Source organism: Sorex araneus, chromosome X, assembly GCF_027595985.1.
Source record: "Sorex araneus isolate mSorAra2 chromosome X, mSorAra2.pri, whole genome shotgun sequence".
Taxonomy (NCBI): domain Eukaryota; kingdom Metazoa; phylum Chordata; class Mammalia; order Eulipotyphla; family Soricidae; genus Sorex; species Sorex araneus.
Genome location: NC_073313.1, coordinates 276,102,900 through 276,126,839, shown reverse-complemented (window position 1 = coordinate 276,126,839; position 23,940 = coordinate 276,102,900). Strand labels below are relative to the sequence as shown.

Sequence of the window (23,940 nt, the reverse complement as noted above, 5' to 3'; positions counted from 1 at the left end):
AACCTTATCTCATTTTATTTTTATTTCATATTCCTCAAAAAAGCAGAGAAAATTTTAAGAAACTTATTCATAAACAGGTATCCAGAAAAATTGCGTTTTTATTTATTTATAGATTGATACTTAAGCTGAATACTCAGGTTATTTTTGTTGATTATTTACTATTAATAATCATCATGACAACTCAATACAGAAGAAAAATTTGAACATTTTCTTTCATAAAAAATTTAATAAGTAAAGCATAGGATTTATATTTTTACATGTATTTGTTTCACTAAGCATACTACACTGATTGACATAAAATGTTTAATTCAAAATGTATTAGGATTAAGCTCCGAGGAAATGAATGAGAGCATAAGTTCAAGGAGTCAAAAGAAACCAAAGGTGTTGGAAAGATAGTAGAGAGGGGAAGACATTTGACTTGCATGCAGTTGACCTGGATTTAATACTCCATACCACATATGGTTACCCTAAACTCTATCAGGAGTGACCACTGAGTTCAGAGCCAAGCATAAGCCCTGGTTTATTTGGGATCACACACATAACTAGGTATGATCCTCCCCCAAAAAGATTTAACAATTAAAAAAAGAAAAATCCCTAAGCAATGAAAGGGTCATGTTCATTTATATTTTAAATTGCTGATCATGAATCTCACATCTGTGTATATTTACATTTAACTATAAAAATTTTAAATAAAGATGTTGCAGCTAAAAATAAAAGGTATAATTCACAAGCCCAGGAATTATATAAGGTTTTTAATTTAAACTTATCACAAAAAATTGATATCAACTTAAAGCATGAAAACAGTCTTGTTTTGTATTTTCTTGTCTTGTTTTTTGTAAGTCTGAAGACAAGTATATTGCAGGAGAGTAAAATGAAATGGTCAGATGGTAGAGGAAGAAGCAGGCGAGTCACAGAATTCAGATAAGTATTTCAAATTGGATTGTCAACGTGAACTAGATGAAGACCAAAGAGGCTGCATTAGGTTTCGTCCAAACCAAATTACTGTGAGCTCAATAGGCACATTTTCTATACTTTCCTTGGCAGAGGCAAAGTGAAGGACTTTGAACTTTGAACTTTCAGACTAGAACAGAATAAAAAGAAAACGGAAAGGAAAAAGTAGTATACGTAAACAGCCCTCTGTGTATATAATTGTTTTGTGAAGAGGACCATAGCTAATTGAAGTATAAGATCAGTGAAAATCTTTTGGAAAGATAGGAAATAGAAGAACAGGAGCAAACTTACTTTTAGAATTAGCACGAAAAGGGAAAGTTTCAGTATTGGCATGGCAGAAGGAAGGATAAAACCATTATCTAAGCGCTAGGACATTATGAATTCATAGTGATTTTCATCATGTCTGAGAGTTCTCTAGCAGATGATCCAAAATTTTATCTGTTTCTTCTAGTTCTCTAGTTTATGGCATAAAGATTTTCAAAGTGATCCCTGATTGCTTCTTTCCTTCTGCTTGCTTTGTGTTCTTTTGATAGGTTGTTTCCAAGTTTCTGAAACTGTGCAGTAAAGTTCTTTATGTGAGTCGTTTCTTCCTTCCTGACAAATGTGTTTGCATAGCTATGAACTTTACTCTTAACATCACTTTTTGATGTGTTTCACAAGTTATGGTAGCTCATGTCCACATTCTGTTTGTTTTTAGAAATTTGTTGATTTCTTCTCTGATTTCTTCTCATATTTCTCCTCTGGTTGTTTAATAGTGAGCTTGTTAATTTCTAGGTGTTTGAGTTATTTCTGCATTTCTGATCATGACTAACATCTATTTTCAGTGTGTCATGGTCTTAGAAAATAACTAATATGATTTCTATTTTCTTGACTTTATGGAGGTACATTTTGTGGCACTGTATGGTATCGTATATTATGGAGAATTCCCCTTGCTGAATTGTAGCCTAGTTGATCTATAAAGAGGAGACAGAGCAATGTCTCAACCTGTTATTGTATTGCTCTAGACATCTTCCATCAGGTCTATTAGCAGTTGTTTTAAGTAACATGCTAGTCCCTCATTAGGAGTATGTATGTTAAGAAGTGTAAATTATTCCCAATGTACATATCCTTTGATCATTAGTAAATGATGCTCTCTGTCTCTTATAGTATTTTAAGCCTGAAGTCGATGTTGTCTGATACAAGTATGGCCAAAACAGCTTTTGTGAGGGGTTGAGGTGTTTTGTGTTTTGTTTTGTTTTGTTTTGTTTTGCTTAAAATACAGTCTGCCAACCTTTGACTTAGAGTCTTTTTGTCCTTATTGTTCAATTTTATTTTTTTTGTAGATAGCATAAGAATGGATTCAGTTTTCTAATCCATCCTCCCACTCTGTTTATTTTAATTGGTGTATTTAGGCCATTGACATTGAAAAAATTATTATCATGAAGTTTGGAGGTTTGTTTGCCAGCTTTCTATGGAAGTTTGGTTTGAATTAGTTGTTTTATCTTTAAAAAACTTCTTCAGTTCTGCAAAATTGATCTTGAGCCTATGAAGTTCCTGAGCTGTGTTTATCATAAAGAATGAAACTGTGACATTTGTTCATATATAGATAGATGTGGAGAGTATTATACTAAGTTGGATTAGTTGAGGGATAGGCACAGAATGATCTCATTAATATGTGGAATATAAAGAAACATAGCAGGGGAGTAACTAAGGCCCAAAGGCAATAGAAATGAACAGAAGGACTGATCCTTATTGGAACGCTGTGAAGGATTGGGTGATAGGTCCCAAAAGGGACCCCAATGACAATGATAGTGGGAAGTTGCTACTCTAGATGTGGACTGGGTGCTGAAAGGAATTAAAACAATCTGCATGAAACCCTTTCAGTAACAGTACTCTAAACCACAGCATCAAAAATGAAAAAAATACACCTGCCATGGATGCAGGCTCGGGGGAGGGGCATTGATGGGAGACAATCGATCACCGTGAACACCGATGAGGAACTATTGGTGGCACCTGAAACAGAATCATAAATAAATTTGATTCAAAAAATGTTTTAAGGCCAAATTATAATTAGTGAAACAGGATAAACAGTTTTTGATATGATTGAAAACTAGCCAAATACAATATTTTCGACTATGGTTTAAGTATTTACATAATCTTTAAAGTAATATATTGTTTCAAAATATACAACTTAATTCAAGGAATATTGGATTAAAATAAATAATGTGTCAAAAAGGTTGTGATTTTACTAGACAGCATAATAAAAGGACAAAGTAACAATAATGTTGACAGGAGTGAGAGATATTAAGAAAACAAAACCAGGAGCTGTTTGCCTATTAATATGTAATTTTAATTTTGTCTCATATCTACTTCAAAAATGTGTTACTTATCTTGAATAATCTTTAATTTTTCACATAAATATATAAAAATATCTACACATCACATTTATAAGCTTTAGATTATATTGGTAAAATATTGGAAAAATATTGGTAAAAGTTTATGGACTCCATTCTCAAAGGTTACTATATTTGTTGTCACAGACTGTCTGGAAAATGGCTCTTTTTTGCATACTTTTGTTTTGCTTTTGGGATATTTTTGTTTTGTTTTTTGTTTTCAGGGGGTGGCCAGGGGCACACCTGGAAGTGCCGAGGTTACTCCTTGTGAGTTCAGGAGACCATATGGGGTACTGAAGATCAAACCTGGGTCAGTTGCATCAAAATCTCTACCCCTACCCCCTGTACCATTGTCCTAGCTCTTCTTTTCTTAAATTGTTTAGTTTATTTACTTTTAAAATTTTTAATTAGTGAATCACCGCAAGGTACAGTTACAAACTTACAAACTTTCATGTTCACATTTCAGTCACACAATGATCATTTACCCATCCCTCCACCAGTTCCCATTCTCCTCTACCAATGTTCCCAGTATCCCTTCCACCACCGCCACCCCATCCCCCACCACCCCACCCCACTTCTGAGGCAGTGCTTTCCCTTTTGTTCTTTCTCCTTTTGGATGTTGTAGTTTGCAATCGAGGCATTGAATGGCCATGGTGTTCAGTCTATAGTCTACTATTGGCACACATCTTTCAACCTGAATGGGTTCTCCCAGCATCCTTAGCTCTTCTTTTTGCAATATTTTACTTTAGTTTTTAAAATCCTTATTTATTTATTTATTTTTGCTTTTTGGGTCACACCCAGCAATGCTCAGGAGTTACTCCTGGCTCTGCACTCAGGATTTACTCCTGGCAGTGTTTGGGGGACCATGTGGGATGCTGGGGATTGAACCCAGGTTGGTCAAGTGCATAGCAAATGCACTATACTATCATTCTAGCCCCTTTGCAATATTTTAGATCTTTCTCTGGTCTTTTTAAATCTTTTAGAAGTTTTTCTCATATGCTGCCATATTTGTCATGGTTTTCTCCAATGATGTCTTTTATGAAATTGCCTCTCAAAGGATCTTTGGTTCTAACAATGCCCTAAAATAAACTTATATGGTCTTCATAGAGATATATGCATAGTGTAAACAGAAAAATGGAAAATTATTGAAACCTGATTATAAAGGTTATTTCTTGTCCAGAATTCTCCAGCTCTACTGACCAGGACTGATTTTACCTCCACAGCTGCAGACTAAAGTATCCAATTTGCAGACAGCAACTTGTCCAATAATTCATATACCTTATTCTAGTTTTTGAAATTACAATATCCTAATTCCAAATGTGCCATAAAATTTTAGTGCAAAGTTAACTTACATATATTATATGAAATACAATTTATCCTAGGAAGAAACAAGGATTTGGATACTATGAAATCACAGAAACAATAACATCTGAATATTGTAGCACAGAAAAGATCAGAAAACAGCATCACTACTCATCTGCTCTAGAAAATTAGTACCTCCAGGCAATTGAGCATTATTTGCTGTGTAGAGAATTGCTCACTCTCTTTGCCAATACTAAATAATTTTAATAATTATAGGGTTGAATTTAAGAAGGTCTTCAAGTTCAAGTTGTCAAAATTTAAATGCGGACAAAAAGATTACATAGGCTTTATTCTTTACAACCCCAATCCAAACGATATAGAACTACTACCAATTCATTTATTCATTCATTAATTTATTACCATATTCCTACTCTGGACTTAACACTGGCCTAGGTGATAAGCATAGTATAGTCATAGCACTGTCGTCCCGTTGTTTATCAATTTGCTCGAGCAGGCACCAGTAATGTCTCCATTTGAGACTTGTTACTGTTTTTGGCGTATCAAATATGCCATGGGTAGCTCGCCAGGCTCTGCCATCTAGGCAGGATACTCTCGATAGCTTGCTGGGCTCTCCAAGAGAGACAGAGGAATCGAACCCGGGTCTGCCGCATGCAAGGCAAATGCCCTACCGCTGTGCTATCACTCCAGTCCATAATATGTGATTTCTAAGAAAGGAAACTAAGAAACAGGTTTTCTTCGTTCATTGAGCTTATGGTAAGGGACCCTAATAAAGAACAAAGCACTGAACTAGATAATATGGGCATCGTTCAATAGTAATATTGAACTATGTAAATACTATTGTAATCAACAAATTTATATACCATGAAATTTATTATTTACAATTTTAAGAATCTTTAAAGATGTTGAAATTTTTCACTCTAGCATTTATGCATCTCATAAATTGCTGCGATCCTTTACATCAAACAAACTGCATTTTTGCTACATTAAGTGGAAGTATACAAAAACTCAAACTTCCTACTTTCCTGCTAAAGGAACATTGAGGAAAAACACATTATCTTTATGGCAAATAAAGAATGATTTAAAATAAGGCACAATAAACAGGCAATTTGCCACACAAAATACTTGAAATCTTGCTTATGGTTTAATATCTTTCAATGAATATTGACCTCCAATAAGTCAAATAATTTTTAAAAAAACAAGAATTTCCTTTGAAATTAAAGCCTAAATTCTAAATGTTTAAAATGTTCTATGAGAGGGGAGCACCTTGGGTCCCACTCGGCAGTGTTCAGGAACTACTCCCAATTCCATACTCGAGGTCATACCTGTAAGTGCCCAGGGGCCATTCTGTGGCAGGGATCTACTTGGACTTCCAGCATGCACTCAGCCTGTTGGATTGTCTCTCTGGCCCTGAAGGATAATCTTATGCTGCAACTTTGGCTACATGAAAGTAATATACACTGCTGTCACTTTGCTGTGACTTGTGGTGTTCTTGTAAATCTCCCTTTCACCCACTGTATCAGGGCTTATCAGTAACTTTATCATTCATTACATTTCTGGTACCTGTGTATCGCCGCCGGGGTGACTCAAAAACAAAACAAAAATCTTCTTTGTGGAGGGTTTTTAAATGTGTGGAAATCCACTAGACAACAAAGAAAGACAAACAATAGAATATAGTAACCCAATGTATTTTTAATAGCACTGTTCTGGAAGTCATAATTATAAGGCAAAGCTAGGAGCAAGAAGTATAGTTAAAAGTTAGAAGCAAGAAGACTAGTTTTTGCAATGTAGAGATTGAGAGTAAGAGAAGACCTTAGTACAATAAGTGAGGAAAAAGGAATAATCTAAAAACTAAATCTAAACTCTAAAATCTGTATGTGATGTGAATGTGTAGTGATAGGAGGCAAGTTCTTTATTTCAAGCAAGGTAATGATTTGCATAATTTATCAAAATGAAAATAAAAAAATAAAGCACAGAGTTATCCTTGGGGAGAAGAAAAATAATTGGCACTGTGTTCTGCTTGGGGTGCAAAACCAACTAGAAGATAATGTTAAAATAATAAATTCCATTGTATGAGGGGTGGAGGATAACTTCTGTAAGTGCAAATTGGAAGAACCAAGATTAGAATTCACATCTGGTTTATAATAGTATTTTTCTTACCATACCAGGAATTTCTCAAATTTTCAGAAAACATTCATCAATAACACAAGTAGAATGGTAAGATGCATAATCATGAATTTTATATATGTTCATCTATATCAATTTCTAGGTAGGGCAAAATAGGAAGTTAAATACAACTTTTTAGAAATGTGTTTTTCTTTAATGTACTTTATTGATTCTCATGTGATGTTGAGGTCTTTAATCCATTTTGATCTGACTTTTGTGCATGTTGTTAGAGATCTGAGCCCATTTTTTGTATGTAGATCTTCAGTTTTGCCAGCACTACCTGTTAAAGAGGTTTTCCTTACTCCACTTCATATTTCTTGCCCTCTTATCGAAGATTAAATGATCATATATTTGAGAGTATGTGTAAGAATATTCAACTGATTCCATTGGTCTGTAGATCTGTTTTTATTCCAATATCATGCTGTTTTAATTATTACTGTTTTGAAGTACAGTTTGAAGTTGGAGAAGGTGATGCCTATCTTTTTCCCCTCAATTTCTTAAGCTATTCATGGGGACTTATTGTTCATATTAATTTCAGGAGTGTTTGATCAATTTCTCTTAAAAATGCCATGGATATCCTTATAGATACCCTTATAGGGATCTCGCTGAATCTGTATAATGCTTTGGGGAGTACTGACATTTTGAGAATATTAATTCTCCCAATCTGACTGAAATCTAATCATGAACATCTTTGTAAGGGTCTATTTTATAGTCATTCAATAAAAATGCAAATAAATAAATAAATAAATAAATGTGTTTTTAGGTCAGGGATGTAGCTTAGAGGCAGAATGCTTGCCTTGCCTTTACCTGGTACTGCAGAAAAGGTAATGAATTAAAATGTACTTCCTAATGTGTAGAATTGAAGCCATATTCAGTGTTATGTTGTCTGTGGATACCAAAATGATCCAGGGATTTTTTGCTGAGACTCTCTTGTATTTGCTTTTTAAGTACCATTGTAATGGGATTTGAGTTATTAGGAAATCCTTTTTGAACCTATGCATGAAGTATGAGCTTGACTTCCAATGAAATTGGATTTGGTTGAGCATTGGAGAGATAGTAAGTTACATGCAATAAAATGTAGGAATAAGTTTGATAGATTTTTCAGGATAGTGAGGTTAAGACTTGACTAAGAGCTGGTACATGAGTGGTATTTTTTAAAAATCTACTTTGAGAAACCTCCTCAACCATGCTAATTAGAAACTATGTCTCAGTTGGCAGCATACAAAAGAAATTAAACACAAATTTTATCTTGTATATGTTAAAATTAATTTTGGGGGGAGAGATAATGATGATAGCATTGTTTTAGGAAGTTTCAGCTGAACTTTTTGGTATATCAAAACAAACAGAGAGGGACTACTTAACCTGGCATATAAAAATTGATCTTTCTTTCTCTCTTTTCCCCCAATGATATTTCTCAAAATAAAACATTTTACATCACAAAAAAGAATGAAAATCCACCTAGGAAGCTATTGGGAATTATCAGGACCTTGTCTCAGGAAAGTTAACATGTCCCTGGACAGAGTATAGCATAATTAGTGAAGCAAGCTCCAGTCCCATGATCCTCTCATTTGAAATTCCCATCCAATGTCTCTTTTCCCATTATGCTCACCCAATTACCTGGCTCAAGATTTGTTACTGGCTTCTGTGTTTTTCAGGGGAAGTGCTAAAATACCAACCACAGTCCTTGAAATAGCTCATTCTCTCCCCATTATGAAAGGCTGTCATGTTTTCCAGATAACAGCTGCAGTGAATCCAGCAAATGTTTTATGTAAGGGAAATGAAGTGGCAAATGGGAAGAGTAAAACAGAACATTCTTTATGGAAGATGGCTTCTATAAACCCAAGCCACTCTCATTCAGAATTAGAGATGAGAGCAAAAACCCTATTTTTTGCAATGCAAGATGAAGTAACTATCAAAAATGTAGTTCAGCTTTATTGCAGGAAAATGTCTCGAGTTAGAAGGCATTCTGGAAAATGGTTTGCATCTGCAGTCTCATACAATGTGGCAGCTGTGGCCTTCTGTCCAGAATCCCTACAAAATCATTCCAAAAAAGGAAGAGCTGCAACACTGTGGGAATGAAATACAGAGTTGGGACTTTTATAACTAGTGGTAATGGCTACATGATATCAAGTACAACCATTCATTTTAGAATGAAACATGCATATGCCAAGTAGAGTGACCTTACTGAACCTTAATCAGTTATTTTCAGAACACAGTTCCTGTTCAGAATCGCCAAGGAACTGATTGAAATAGTAGTCTGCTCTTGTGCTCTGGAACTACTACAACAGAAACCCTAAATTAGACCCATCAACTGTGGTTTAGAAGTCCTTGAAATAACTCTGATGGTCTCTAATGTCTAAGAACCCTTAATCTTTGAATTTAATATCCTTTCAGTATGATTCTTAAGAACTCAGTGATCGCAGTAGAATAGATTCTTAAATGAGTCCCCAAATTATTTAAAAATAATAAAAATAGAGGCTGGAGCAATAGCACAGCGGGTAGGGTGTTTGTCTTGCGCGCGACCGACCCAGGTTCGATTCCCAGCATCCCATATGGTTCCCTGAACACTGCCAGGGGTAATTCCTGAGTACAGAGCCAGGAGTATCCCCAGTGGATCACTGGGTGTGCCCCCCCCAAAAAAACACAAAAATATGAACATGTAGTTCATGAGTTTTCAGATTACTCAAACATTTAAAACTTAAATGTTTTGGTCTTTGGGCCCACACCTGGTGATCTGTGCTTACTTCAGGCTCTGTGCTCAGGAATCACTATTTCTCTGCCCCCTAACTTAAACATCAATTTTTTTAACTTATATTTTTAATTAAGTCACCTCGAGATACAGTTATAAAGCTTTTGTGATTGGGTTTCAGTCATACAATGTTCCAATATCCATCTCTCCATTGGTGTAACATTTCCCACCACCAATATCCCTTGTATCCATCCTGCCACACCCCCCAGCCTCCACTTCTCTCTCTCCTGCTATTCTCTCTCTCTTTCTTTCTCTATCTCCTTTTGGGCATTATGTTTGCAATGAGACCATCATGTTTTATCCTTTATCTACTTTCAGCATGCATCTCCCATTCAGAGTCATCCTTTCCAACCATCTTTGTCATGGTGGTTCCTTCTCTATCCCAACAGCCATCTCCCTCAATCTTTGGGGCAGGCTTCCAACCATGGCCCTTCACACTGACCCTTGTTAAACATCATTTATTGCTCATTGTTAACCTCCTTGAGGTTGAATTTCTGTTTTAAAGTAAATAAAATATATATACTTTTCAACACTGTGTTTTAATTAGTATATACAATAGTACCTAATTTGTGTATTTTCTACTTGTTTGTGTAATTTTAATAAATAAAATATACAGTTTGGTATACCTATATAAACTTAAGTGTCAGGCAAATACCACGCCAAGAACTTCCTTTGAAAATGATTTTTTTATACCTGAGTAACTATGTCTATCTGAAAACCAAATTTAACCAGATATTCTAAACTTTTTCTCACTAAATCTGGCATCCATCCGAATAATTTTCTCTGGATACCAAATGGAGAGGCTCTGAGCTAGGCTATTGAGCCTGAGGTGATATCCCAAAAGACAAGAAAATAATTGAATTAAGTATTAAATAAATAGATGTGAGATAAGTTAGATTAAAAAACATACAAAGTGCTGAAAATATACATTTTATACTAGCTAGATCATTTCATTAGCAAGTGGAAGAAATCTACCAAAGACAGGAATTAATTAGGGCACTTGGAGTATCTCTCAAATTCAAGGATAAATCAGAAAACTAAGCCATATGCTGGGAAGAGCAAGAAACACAATAAAGTGCCGTGGTGAAGCCAACGGATTTATTCCCTACCCATAGATCTCCAATTTCGAAGCTCTTTGAAATAAATTTTTCTGTTTCACAATTTGGAAGAAAATGATATTCAATATTAAATTCTAAGTTTCTGTTTTTTTCTAGTCAGACAAAACCTCTGTGTGGCCTCCCTTCAACATTTTCAAAAGGAACTTTCTACATTTGATAACTGTCTCTTTGATAAGCTGTATGAACTTGTCATTCCTCTGACAACCATGAGATATTTGTCAGAGGAAAAAAAGACCCATAAATATTACTACAGAAGCACTGTGTTATGTTTCAAAAATAATTTAATTTCTTTTTCTGAAAAATTGCTGAACTATAGGAATCTTATGCTTTTAATCTCAACACTTAATGAGGGCAATTAAAATAATTGGATTTTTAAGATGAGAAGTTTCATAAAGGGGGAACTTTAGTAATGGACCTTAAAGATCTTGAGTGTACAGGCACTCAAGAGGGAATAGAAAGACATAGAAACACATAATTCAGTATACTTAGAAAAGTTCAGCATGATCTGAAGACATTCAGTCCAGTCTTTATTTCCTACATGTATGTGTGTGCTGTTATTGTTTTCCTTTTCTCTGTTTCCTATCAAGAGGTGCCTACCTTTATTTGAATAACATTTTGAGGAGTTAATATTTCATATTATTATTTAAAATCTACATTTAGTAACTCTAGGATATAATAAAGATAAGGAAGACCTTTCACCAGGGAAAATGGGCTAGGAGGACTGGTCAATGGTTGGAATCTACAAGAGTGTGTGGGATGGAGGGTAGGTAAGATCGAGATGGAGAAGGGACCATTATGACTGTAGTAGTTGGAAATGATCATGCTGGACAGGAGCTGAGTACTGGAAGTAAGTAAAGGGATATACATGATGACCTTTCAATATCTGTATTGCAGTCCTCAATGCCCAAAAGGAGACAGAGAGAGAGAGTGAGAGAGAGAGACATAGAGGCAGGTGGGGATGGAGGGTGATGGGAGGAAAACTGAGGACACTGGTGCTGAGAAATGTACACTGGTGAAGGGATGGGTGTTGAACACTGCTTGACTGAAACCTAATCATTAACAGCTTTGTAAGTGTCTATCTCATAGTGAGGGCTGGAGCGATAGCATAGCGGGTAGGGTGCTTGCCTTGCACATAGCCAACCCAGGTTTGATTCCTCCAACCCTCTTGGAGAGCACGGCAAGCTACCGAGAGTATATAGCCCACATGGCTGAGCCTGGCAAGCTACCCATGGCATATTCGATATGCCAAAAACCAGTAACAAGTCTACATTGGAGACATTACTGGTGCCCACTAGAGCAAATTGATGAGCAACGGGATGACAGTGACAGTGACAGTGATCTCATAGTAATTCAATAAAAAATCTCTGTCATGAGAAAATAAAAGACCTTTTCACTACCTTAAGCTATAGAGTTTTTATGGTCTTATTATCATTCACATAATGTCTATGAAGTTATTTCTTTTAAACAGATTCTGATTTTTAAATAATTGTTCTCTTTTAGCACATGTAGCATTTTCTCCTTGCTAGTGCTTTTCCTTCCATAATGCATTATCACATTCCATTCAGCACATTAAATATTGATGTGATTTCTCCATTATGTTTGACCAAAGGGAACAGTACTTAGTGAAGCTCTGGTACTCACTGGGGCTTACTGAGTTGCCACGTTTACACATGCAGGGAGTGGTGCTTTCTGAAGCTTGCAGTCCTTTAACTGCTTGGACACACACTAACTGGGAAGATGCCCCTTAGCCGAGGCACAGTGTTGTGGTTGTGGTGCACCTGGGGAGAGTCATTCTAACTGGAGTTGGCACCTAATGGCTGCACTGCTCAAATGTCATTTTAGTTGCTCTGTTTGCCAGGGCTTTCACCCACTTTTGTGGTGCTGACACACATCTTTCTGTTATGTGGCTGGGACTCACTGACGACACCAGTGATCACAGACAGAAGTGCCCAGCTCAAATCATAGAGCTGCTATTGATGGGAACACTGGGGATTTGAACTCATGACTATATGTTTATTAGATAGGTCATTTAGTTCCCTGCATACTTCCATGGAGCCAAAAACTTGCTTTTGAATGCATCTATTTTCCAAAAGTTGTAGTCTACATATCTACAAATAAAAAAGAAATCAGACCTCAAGTACTGTCTTCCACTATTTTTAATAGGAATTTTAAGTTTTCAATAAAAGCATTGGTGGTTATTTTAAAGAAAATTACAGCCAAAATGTTTAAAATAACAGATATTATGTTACAAAAATGTCTTGTGATCTATGAAATATAATAGCCATTCAGTTTTTTAAAATTATAGCTTCTTCAAAGTAGAATAATGTGTTGAATGATTCAATATCATGTTTCAGGAAATTTAATAATTTTGTGTTCAATTTGATGTGAATCTGTAGACATACTAATGAAGAAACGTCTTTCTTATATTTAAGTTTTTTTTAAAAGGTAGTATACCAGAATGTTAAAAAGGAAATGAAATCAGGAGATTATAATGAATCTTTTAACCTTGTGAACAATTCTGGTTGATAAAATAATATTGTAGGCTTATTGATGGAACATCTAACTCTGAAAAGATGAAAAAAATCAACTTAATTATCTGTGTAGTGTAGTTAGGAAATGTGTACATAAGTGGTTTTCTAAATCAACAAAATGTGATAAAGGTTGTACTTTCTAGTGGGGTAAATTAATACTTGAGCCTGAAGCTAGCATTATATTTGTTTCTAGTTGAATGCAAATGTAGATTTACTCACAAAGCTTATCTATTTATAGAGAAAGAAAATTTACTCTAAATAGTGATGGCCCTCTAGCCACATCACTATTTGAAGTAGGTGAGAGAGCTTCGGGCCACACTCAGTGAGTTAAGGGAATATTCTTGGTTCTGAGTTCAGGAAACTTTGAAGATGCTGAGAGCCCATATGTGATGATGAGAAACTAACTGGATTCATCAAGCAAGACAAAAATGTCTTACCTCCAGGATTCCAGCCCCACAGCCAAATTCCATTTTAAGTGATTGGGAGGAAGGGAAGTTAAGTGTCCTAGTTTGGCTTGATTGTTGTTCCCATTTATTTTGAGAATTTGAGTATAAACTCCATCCCACACTTTTCATTCCTTTTAAAAAGCGTTTTAAACAGCAAGCTCTGGATGATGTAATTAAAATAATTTAAAGACAAGAAAAGGGAAAAAAGAAGAGAGACAGATTGGGGGAGGGAGGCAAAGTGGGGAGAGAGGGAGGGGAGGAAAGGACGGGATTCCAACAGACACCTAGCTGGAGTCATACTCCTAGCACTAACAACACTCTTGAGTTCAATGATATCATCTATCGATAACTAGGAATCAATATTTTTTGACAGTTTGATCTAAGTAAAAGTGAGTAAGTGCCATGGTTACACTTATTTTAGTTTAAAAGAAACTTTCCCACCTTAATTACTTTTCTGAAAATTCCTTAGCACAGATTTTTTTACTTACCACTCAGTTGCTTAGCCTCAGTGTATTACAATTTACACATGTAACCTTACATGTTATCTATTTCGTTATGTCTCTTCTAAAACTAGACCTGCTAAGAGTCTTTGCGTGAAAAACTTCAGTTCAAAAGTTCAAACAAGTGAAGTGGTTGACCATGGTCACACACCTCATCCACTGCCTGAACTCAATCCAATCCTCTTGACAGCTAACGCAATGTTCCTTTTACTGCATTTAAACTGTATTCTATCCACATCTTCAGGAAAAACCATCCAATTAAGGCTATGATTTTCTCACCCTAAACATTGACAAGGATAAAGGCAAAAGAGGGGGGAAAATGAGTAGAGTTTGAATAGATGTGTCATATATAGCTACACCACTATATGAAATCACTGTTTTAAGACATGATTACTATTCCAAGCATAGCATTGTGGTAAACATTATGTTTTTGCATTTTTATGAGATGACACAATTACCTGCTCTCAAAGGACCAGCTGCTGCAGGGTAGCTGGCCCCTGTGATGCTTACGTTTAAAAATCTATTTTAATTAGTAGTTTTCCATAATTTTTTTTTGTCAGTCAGAGATAAAATGTATGCTTAAACTTATTAATGTGCATTAATAATATCTGTACCTCATAGTCCCCTGAGCACTGAGCTGGCTGTAGCCCTTGTGTACTAAAAAATGTGGCCTCAAAACAAAAAAGAAACTTTTTAAACAAAAAGGTAAAAATAAAGCCATAGAATCTATTAGGATGAAATATAGTACTGAAACTTAGTGAACAAAAGGGATTTTGCTTACTAAGTTCAGGGATTTGAGGCTAATTCAAATTTTCATCAAGGTAAGGACTTCTGTAACTTAGCTCTTCAAGCAATTATAAAAAATTTGCTATCAAAAATAATAGAAAAATTCTTCATTTGCAGTACCATGTCACACTTTTAATTGATGTGTACAACTTACCTAAAGTGTCTTATCACATTAGATGTATGTGATCCCAAGTAAAAGCTCAATATTGAAATGAGAAGAATGGAGATCATACACAATTTTTTCCAAAATCAGTCACTATTTGAAGAATGAAACGGGAGAATGGGAATGGAATGTGGATGCTCAATGAAACATGTCCTTTGTGGAGATCTATATCCACAGAATGGAGGACAAACTGAAAGTTAAATGAGAGAATTTAAAATCCAGACACTAGAATGTGAAAGTAACCTGCGTGAGACATGATGTTGATGTCAACCATGGCGGCAGTAATGGACAGGAAGAAATCTGGATAAATTGAAGATATACTTTTCCAGTTGAGCTGAATATGCAACAGTAGTAAGAGAAGCAATGGAAAAATGACTTCTGGGCCTGGAGCAGATACTACAGCGAGTAGGGTGTTTGACTTGCACACAGCCGACCGGGTTCTATACCTGGAATCCCATATGGTCCCCTAAGCACCCACAAGAGTAATTCCTGAGTTCAGAGCCAGGAGTAACCCCTGAGCATTGCTGGGTGTGACAAAAAAAGAAAAAAAAAACAGAAAAAGAAAAAGAATGGCCTCTGAATTTCTTTTACTCTGAGCCACATATAAGCTGAGATGGGGAACACTAAAATAGATGTGCAGAGTAAGAAAAAGAAATCTTTCTTGTCTCAGTATTAACATTAATAATCATCATAAATGCAAATTATTTGTAGTTCATGGACACATAATAGGTAAAGTAACTAAAAAATTCAAATTATTTCTTCCCATGACAAAAATTGGTTTAATGTAAAATGTATCATAATTCTTAGTGTTCAAGTGAACTAGAGAAAAATTGTCTAAGATTTTCTTGTATGAAAAAATAAAAGCAGAAAGATAAATTTCCAGAAAACTAACAAGTTTATTTTAGATAATTAAGCCTCATATTCTTTATCTTTCAACATTTTTATATTTCTGTGTTTCTAAAATGATTATATTGTACTTTATAAGTAGTATATTAATAATTCAAGAGTTGCAAAGGAGAAGCATTCAAATTCATTCTTTTGTCAAACAAATTAAATCCAACAGACCATCCAAAGAGATAGTATAGTGGACAAGGTGCTTTCTTTGAATGTAGAAGACCTTGGATGGCACCGTTATCATCCCCTGAGCACTGCCAAGGGTCACTTCTCACCTCAAAGCCAGGAATATTCTCTTAGCACTTGGATTTGGTCCAAACTCCACTCCACCTCCCCCCACTAAATGAAAAGTAATGATATAAATGACAAAAATCCTAGCATACATACCCTTGCAACTACGCATATTTTATAGCAAATACACTTGGAGAGAACAGGAGTTCATAATGGGACATAACCAATGATGTGGTGTTAAACAAAGAACAGAAATCTGGTGAAGCTGGAGCATTTGGCACTGCAGTCTCAAAATACTGACCTATAAAGAGCTGGAATCACATTTGAGTTTACAAGAGAAGGTGCATACATTTAAAACAATATACTTCAGAAAAGAAGAAAAAATAAAGAAAGAGAGAAAGAGAAAGAGAGAAAGAGCGAGGGGGGAGGGAAAGAGGAAGGGAAGGAAGAAAGGAGAGAAAGAGCGAGAAAGAGGAAGAAAGAAAGGAGAGAAAGAGCGAGAAAGGTAAGAAAAGGCCAAGCTAGGTGGTCAACTTTTTTAGTTAATTAGGTCCCCTACACAAATTACTCTAGAATCAGTCAAGTTTTCAGTAGGGCAATAATATGCAAATTGGGTGAGTTTGAATGTGGCCATTGGTTGAGTTCCAATCCTTTCTTGAGTAAGACTCTGTTTATGAGCGGGCTAACTGGGCCTGAACTTGAACCCAAAGTGGTTTTTCCCAGGCTCCATTCTGTTTATCACACTCCCTTCCCTTCAGGTGCATTAAAATATTTCAAAATGTAAGTTCGTTTTGTTTCTAATTGCTTACCCCCCACTAAATGCAGGTCATCGCCCTCATCCTGTTCTTTGCGCCGTAGCCCTGGCCATGACCTACCTTCAGCTTTCTTTCCTTCTTTCAGGGTCAATGACTGTATCCTACGGGTGAATGAAGTGGACGTGTCAGAGGTTTCCCACAGTAAAGCCGTGGAAGCCCTCAAGGAGGCAGGCTCTATCGTTCGACTGTATGTACGCAGAAGGCGACCCATCTTGGAGACAGTAGTGGAAATCAAACTGTTCAAAGGGCCTAAAGGTAATAGCAATAGAAATAATATTAACAAGAATGCTAGTCACTAGACATTTGGCTAAATTCATGCTTTTTCCAAACTGCCACCCAATATGTAATTCCAACTATAATATTAACCAGGAGATTTTGAGAGGTTTTCTACAAAACCAATGCTTTAAATTTAACTCAACATAGAAAAGATGAAGTTATGCAGGAATGTTCTTATAAACAAAGGTAACATATATATTTCACTAAAGTTTTAATTTCACTGAATTATTATGACTTGGTTGGCATGAAGTTTCTAATGTTTTCAGATACAAATGGTAACCTTCATTTAATCAATAGAAATGTGAACAATAATAATTTAAATAGTTTATTATAATTTTATATAATGTTTTGATTTTGATATGGTCATGTGTTCTACCCAACTATATCAAATAGTATTTAGCACTTGCAGGAGTTAAAATAAAATAATTTTCAAAATGCTCTCACATCTCAAGGTAATTGCAGTAACATTGGAGAAAACATAAATTTTAATGGGATGGATCATAGTATTCATTTTAAGAATAATCTCTTGAGCAACATTCTTCAAAATATTGGCATTTGATATTAGCTTGATGGAATTTGAGATATTTTAGGAAAATCTAATAATTAGTTTAACAGTGATTTAAATAATTTAGAAGATTATAATGTGATGGTACTATAGTTTTAATTAATAATTTCTCTTTCCATAAAAATCTATTTGATCTATTAGCAAATGCAGTGGAAATAAAATAAGCATTTCCCTTTCTCTGGAAGACAGTAGGTGGCGTTTAAGATCTCAGACTTAAGAGTCAGACTGAATTTGAAAGTCTACTTCAGCCACTTGGACTGGAGTGATAGCACAGCACGTAGGCGTTTGCCTTGAATGAGGCCTACCTGGGTTCGACTCCTCTCCTTTCGGAGAGCCCAGAAAGCTACTGAGAGTATCCCGCCCCACGGCAGAGCCTGGCAAGCTATGTGGCATGTTGATATGCCAAAAATCGTACCAAGTCTTACAATGAAGACATTGCTGGTGCCCGCTCGAGCAAATCGATGAACAACGGGATGACAGTGCTACGTGCTACAATGCTACTTCAGCCACTGATTATCATAATGACTTTTGTTGAGCAAATTCCTCATGATTTATTGGCAATCATACTGATAGCATCAGTTACTTAAGATTTGTTAGAATTTAACATAATTAATATCTGGTACATAATGAGCATAAAGTATACTGATTAAGAATGCAAACTCCAAAACCAAAGTGCTTTGTCTGGAATCCTTGTTCTGGACTCAGGAGCTAAACTTAGGCAACATACTTAACCTCCCTGAGCGTTAATTTTCCCATCTACATAATACAGATGCATTTAGAAATGCGAGAATTAGTGTTTATTTATATGAATTTGAAAGTGGTGGGCACAAATTGATTGCCAAGCAATATTAACTATATACACATTATTTGTGGTATTTCTGGTACATATAGTTTCAACCTTCACTACAATTGTTTGAAAATATAATAAAAATACTCAGAGACCCCTCTTGGGCTAAATTCAAAAACATTAAAATTATAGATTTAAATATAGAAGAAAAAATAAAACATTTCTTTACCACAATACCTGGTGCTAATGAGGAAAATACTTTCTACAAATTTATTAAACTATTATTTTCTTTTATTATTTTTTTTAATTTGCGAGATTGGCTATACCCAGCAGTGCTCAGGTTTTACTCCTGACTCTGTACTCAGGGATAACTTCTGGTGATGTTTTGGGGACACTGTGCAGTGCTGGGGATTAAATCGGCATTAACTGATGCAGAGCAAGAGTCTTAACATCTTACCATCAGATCAAAAGTCATATTCTGAAGGCACTTTAAAGTTAAATAGCATCAGTTCTATTATATCGGTATATATGGCTGGAATGATAGCACAGCAAGTAGGGTATTTGCCTTGTACACAGCCGACCTGAGTTCAAGTCCTCCACCCCTCTCAGAGAGTCTGGCAAGCTACCGAGAGTATCCCGCCCATACAACAAAGTCTGGCAAGTTACCCGTGGTGTATTCGATATCCCAAAAATAGTAACAAGTCTCACAATGGAGACGTTACAGGTGCCTTCTCAAGCAAATCGATGAACAACAGGACAACAGTGCTATATAGGTATATATAATAGATAGCTATTCCCATAATTCAGTAAGCAATAATCATTCATTATTATCATAAGACAAATATTTATTTCAAGCACACAGCAATGCATTGTCATTTGTTAATATTTCCCCTATTGCCAAGTCACCAAAATGCTACTCTGCAAAGAAACTCATGACTCTAGATAGCCAAAGTCCTTCTGTTTTAACAGAAACACATTTTAGGCTTCTTTGTCACCGGTACTATCCCTGCTCTGGTTGGTTTAATTAATCCTGAACTATGTTCTCCCTTGAGTTTAGAGTGGGGAAAAACCTGCCTGGAATATGAAGAGGGTCCTGTGAGGGCAGGAAAGTGTTAACTGACTAGGAACGCTCAGGGAATATCCTGATGAATGTAGAATACACAATGTTTGGGCTATGGCATGATATATGGGTTTGATTTACTACAATAAGGCGAACTAGGAAACTGTTACAATTAATTTTATAGCACTGCATAATAGACCTGAATATCCCAAATCTCTGTACAAGGCTGTGGATCAACTAGCCCTCTTAGGATTATACTATAAGTCATACATTTTTTTCCTATACCATGTCAAGCTCACTGATTAGTATTTGATTCTCAATGTAAAATATGAAGCCTGTTGATACAGGAAAATAATCTATTATAGTCAATAAATTAAATTCCTAATCCTGAAGCAAGAAAGAAAGCTAAAGAGGTTAAGAACAAGTTTTGCATAAAGGAGGCCCAGGTTTGCTCTGCACAGTTCTTGATCCCCTGAGCATCTCTGGAAGGGACCCTAGAGAACAAAACCTAGTGTAATCTCTGACATTACCCGCTGTGGTCCAATAATTAGAAATAAAAGATAGGTAGGTTCTTAAATTCTTGCCCCATACCTTGAATGCTGAATTCTAGTAAATTGAAATTAAATTGGAGTCTATGTGAGTTCTTTTGATGCTTTGTAGACTTAACTTCACTTGCCATCTTTGTAAAAATATATATTTATGTATAATAAATAGTATTATTTATGTTATATTTTATCATTTATCATTAGCATATAATAATCGATGAATAATGGCAAGACAGAGAAAGTATATAATATAGTATTATTATTAAATAATATATCACTGTATCACTGTCATCCTGTTGTTCATTGATTTACTCGAGCAGGCACCAGTAACGTCGCTATTCCTCCCAGCCCTGAGATTTTAGCAGCCTCTCCTTACTTGTTTTTCCTAACAATTAGAGGTTCTTTCAGGCTCAAGGGAATGAGACCTATCATTACTGTTTTTGGCATAAAGAATATGCCACAGGTAGCTGGCCAGGCTCTGCCTGTGCTGGCGGGATACTCTTAGTAGCTTGCCGGGTTCTCTGATATATATATATATATATATATATATATATATATGCGTGTGTGTGTGTATTTATATATGTGTATATACAGAGAGAGAGTAATATATATATGTATATATATACATATATATATAGCCTACTGTCTGAACTCCATCAAATATGGTGAGGTAATTATGGAAAATGGGTAGGAAGTGTCTTATAATGTTCACAGCCATGCGGTGTTGAAAGCAGCCTGGAGCGTGCTGGCGGTTGGGTAGTTGAGGTCGGCTGCCAGGGGCTTGGTCCCTTGGGGCAGGGAGGGTTCTGACCCATCCCACTTTGGGGCACCCCTAGTGAAAACAGGCTGGCATGGAGTCGGGTGGCATGACTATGGAGCCCTCCTTTTATACTTCCATCTGGGAGGAGCAGTCATTAAGATCTGGAGGGTGGCCTATGAGGAGATTATCGATTATCTGGGGCCAGCAGAGTATGGCAAGGTGTGGCTTATGGGTGTGATCCCTGGGTCACCAGAGATTGAGAGATAGCAGCAGAGGATCTCTGCTTCCGGGTCCCATCCTGTAGAGTCCAGAGTCCAAGGTCACAAAGTTCTGCATTATCTGGGTTCCCTGGGACTTCATTCACACGTGAGTCTCTGCCAAAGCATCTGAAAAGTGGCCTGGAACATGGCAGTGGTTGGGTAGTGGAGGTCGGCTGCTGGGGCTGGGTACCTTGGGGCAGAGAGGGTTCTCACCCGCCCCTCTCTGGGGCACCCTGAATGAAAACAGCCTGGCATGGAGTCTGGTCTGTATAAATATGTATAAAGAATACATAATAAAAATTATTATTTGTTTTTGATTGGTTACCTTTTGCAAAGAAATTTCTACTAATGTATAACTCATCCCATGTTTGTGTGAGTGCACCCTAAGAAGGGAAATGGAATCTACTGGGAAAGTTGTTATGATGGAAGAATCAAAAATTTCAAATGGGAAAGAGAAAGTCAACGTACTTTAGTATAGATCACAAATTGACTCTGTGCAATTTTGAGCTATGATTCACAGGTCTTTATCTAGCTTTAATTAGATATATAGCCACTCCTTATAGCATCAGTATTTTAGTAAATCAAGTTACTAGTCTGGGTTATAGTAAAGACCTAACTGAGATGTGTTCATTCATTTGACTCTTCAATAATTCAACAAACAGTATTTAAAAAAAAAATTGACTTTGCACAGAACCAAGCAATGAGGCTTCATGAAGTATATAAAGACAGTTAAAGAAGATCATAATTTGATGGGTAAAAGACCAGAGAAGTGCTATTAATAAATTAAAAAATTTGTAAGGAACTGGAGTTTCCTGGCACATGGTCAACCCCAGTTCAAAATCTGGCGTTATATATGGTCATCCAATTCTCACCAGAAGTTATCCCTGAGCACAAAGCTAGGAGTAATATCTGAGAACCACTGAGTGTCCCAACACCACCAATAATAATGATAACATAATAGTAACAACAATAATAAAGTATCAATAGAGACGTCTCTGAAAAGTGCTACTTTAAATCTTGAAATGTAAATAAAAAGATAATTCATACAGAAAAAGAGGAATGCATTCCAATGGAAGTAAATGCTTGTGAATGAATGGGAAGGCCCTCAGGTTGGACAGCTCTGTTATGAATAAAAGAAAAATAAATAAAAATAAATAAACATGAGAGCAGGTCACGCATGACTTAGTTGCCCATGTTAAAATATCTACGTTTCACATTTCAGACACAGTGAATATTATTACAAAATCTTTAGCATTGGCATGGGTTCACATGATTCAATATGTCATGTTTTTGACCATGCAGTCACTGTGAAAATTCACTAAAGGTGCAAGAATGGAAACAGAGAATAGGGTGCATTAGGGAAGATTCTCAGCTTTTTTATTTAGCCATTGAATATATATATGTACATATATATATATACATATATACATATATATGGGTTTAACCTATAATATGATATAAATAAATAAATAGATAAATAGATAAATAAATAAATAAACAGATAAATAAGGAAGGAAGGAAGGAAGGAAGGAAGGAAGGAAGGAAGGAAGGAAGGAAGGAAGGAAGGAAGGAAGGAAGGAAGGAAGGAAGGAAGGAAGGAAGGAAGGAATTTGCCAGGACCAGCCCCAGGTAAACTATCCTGAAGCAGGGAACAACATGCACGAATTTTAAAAAGACATAATAAGAGAGAAGGCAGCATGAGGTTCGGGGGGTGAACAGCCTCCTGAACTGAGGACTGTATGTACTGTTCCCGTGAACTGAAAGCCCCAGGTACTGTCCTCCATGGACAGTATTTATTGCTTAGAACCAGTATTCACAAAAAGGAAAAGAACAACATTCTATGATCAAATGTCTCTTTCCTTTTCTTTTTTTTTTTTTATTTTGAGTTTTAGGGCCAGTAACCACGGTGTTAGCCAATCCTAGAGGTGCTTGTGAGTGTATATGGTGCCAAGGATTAAACCCAGGGCCTCATACATTGACTTTTACATATCCGAGGACCTTGTTAATGGAAACCATTGACTTTGTAAAGAGTCTTCCCAGCGGGACCTCCTCGGCAGAAGGAGGCAGAGGACAGATCATGGGCACTCTCCCTCTGCAGAGTCCAGCATTCTGGATTGAAAGGGTCCATGCACTGCCCTTCCTGCCTGTCTGGTTCCCAGCAAGACCCTGTGTGAGAAGGTTTGTAAAAGAGGTTAGGACATGTTGGGAAATCTGCAAATGCTTCCGAGAAGAAAATCTCAAAAAGGCAGAACTCAGGAATGCCTTTGTGATAATCCTGTTAAATTAATAATATGGATTTTCCTATATATTGTAAAATATTTACATTCAGAGAAATATCGAATAACTGACTTTTATTAAAACTATTTAATATGAAAATCATGAATTTACACTTTTGAATAGCTAGAATTTTTAATAGGAATTTATATAAAAATTTATATTTTATAGGAATTCCATTTTTAAATACTTCTTTGTGTATATGTGTGCAACTCCAGGGATGAAATTCTGGGCCTCACACATGGAAGGCAAGTGCTCTGCGACTGAGCTTAACCCCCAGCCCATTTATAGGCATTTGCTTTTTGTTGTTGTTGTCATTATATAGATTTTATCTATTTATTTATTTATTTTTAAAATTTTAATTGAATCAC

At 36.0% G+C, this 23,940-nt stretch overlaps 1 protein-coding gene across 24 annotated transcripts in view; it reads left to right on the top strand.

The window, feature by feature from the left end:
* DLG2 (discs large MAGUK scaffold protein 2) overlaps positions 1-23,940 on the top strand; it is a 1,649,366-nt gene that overhangs the window by 971,193 nt on the left and 654,233 nt on the right. For all 24 annotated transcript variants that reach the window (XM_055122503.1, XM_055122502.1, XM_055122499.1 and 21 more), the window contains one exon: positions 17,128-17,297. In XM_055122503.1, coding sequence (XP_054978478.1) covers positions 17,128-17,297 — 170 coding nt within the window. The remainder of the gene's footprint in view (positions 1-17,127; positions 17,298-23,940) is intronic.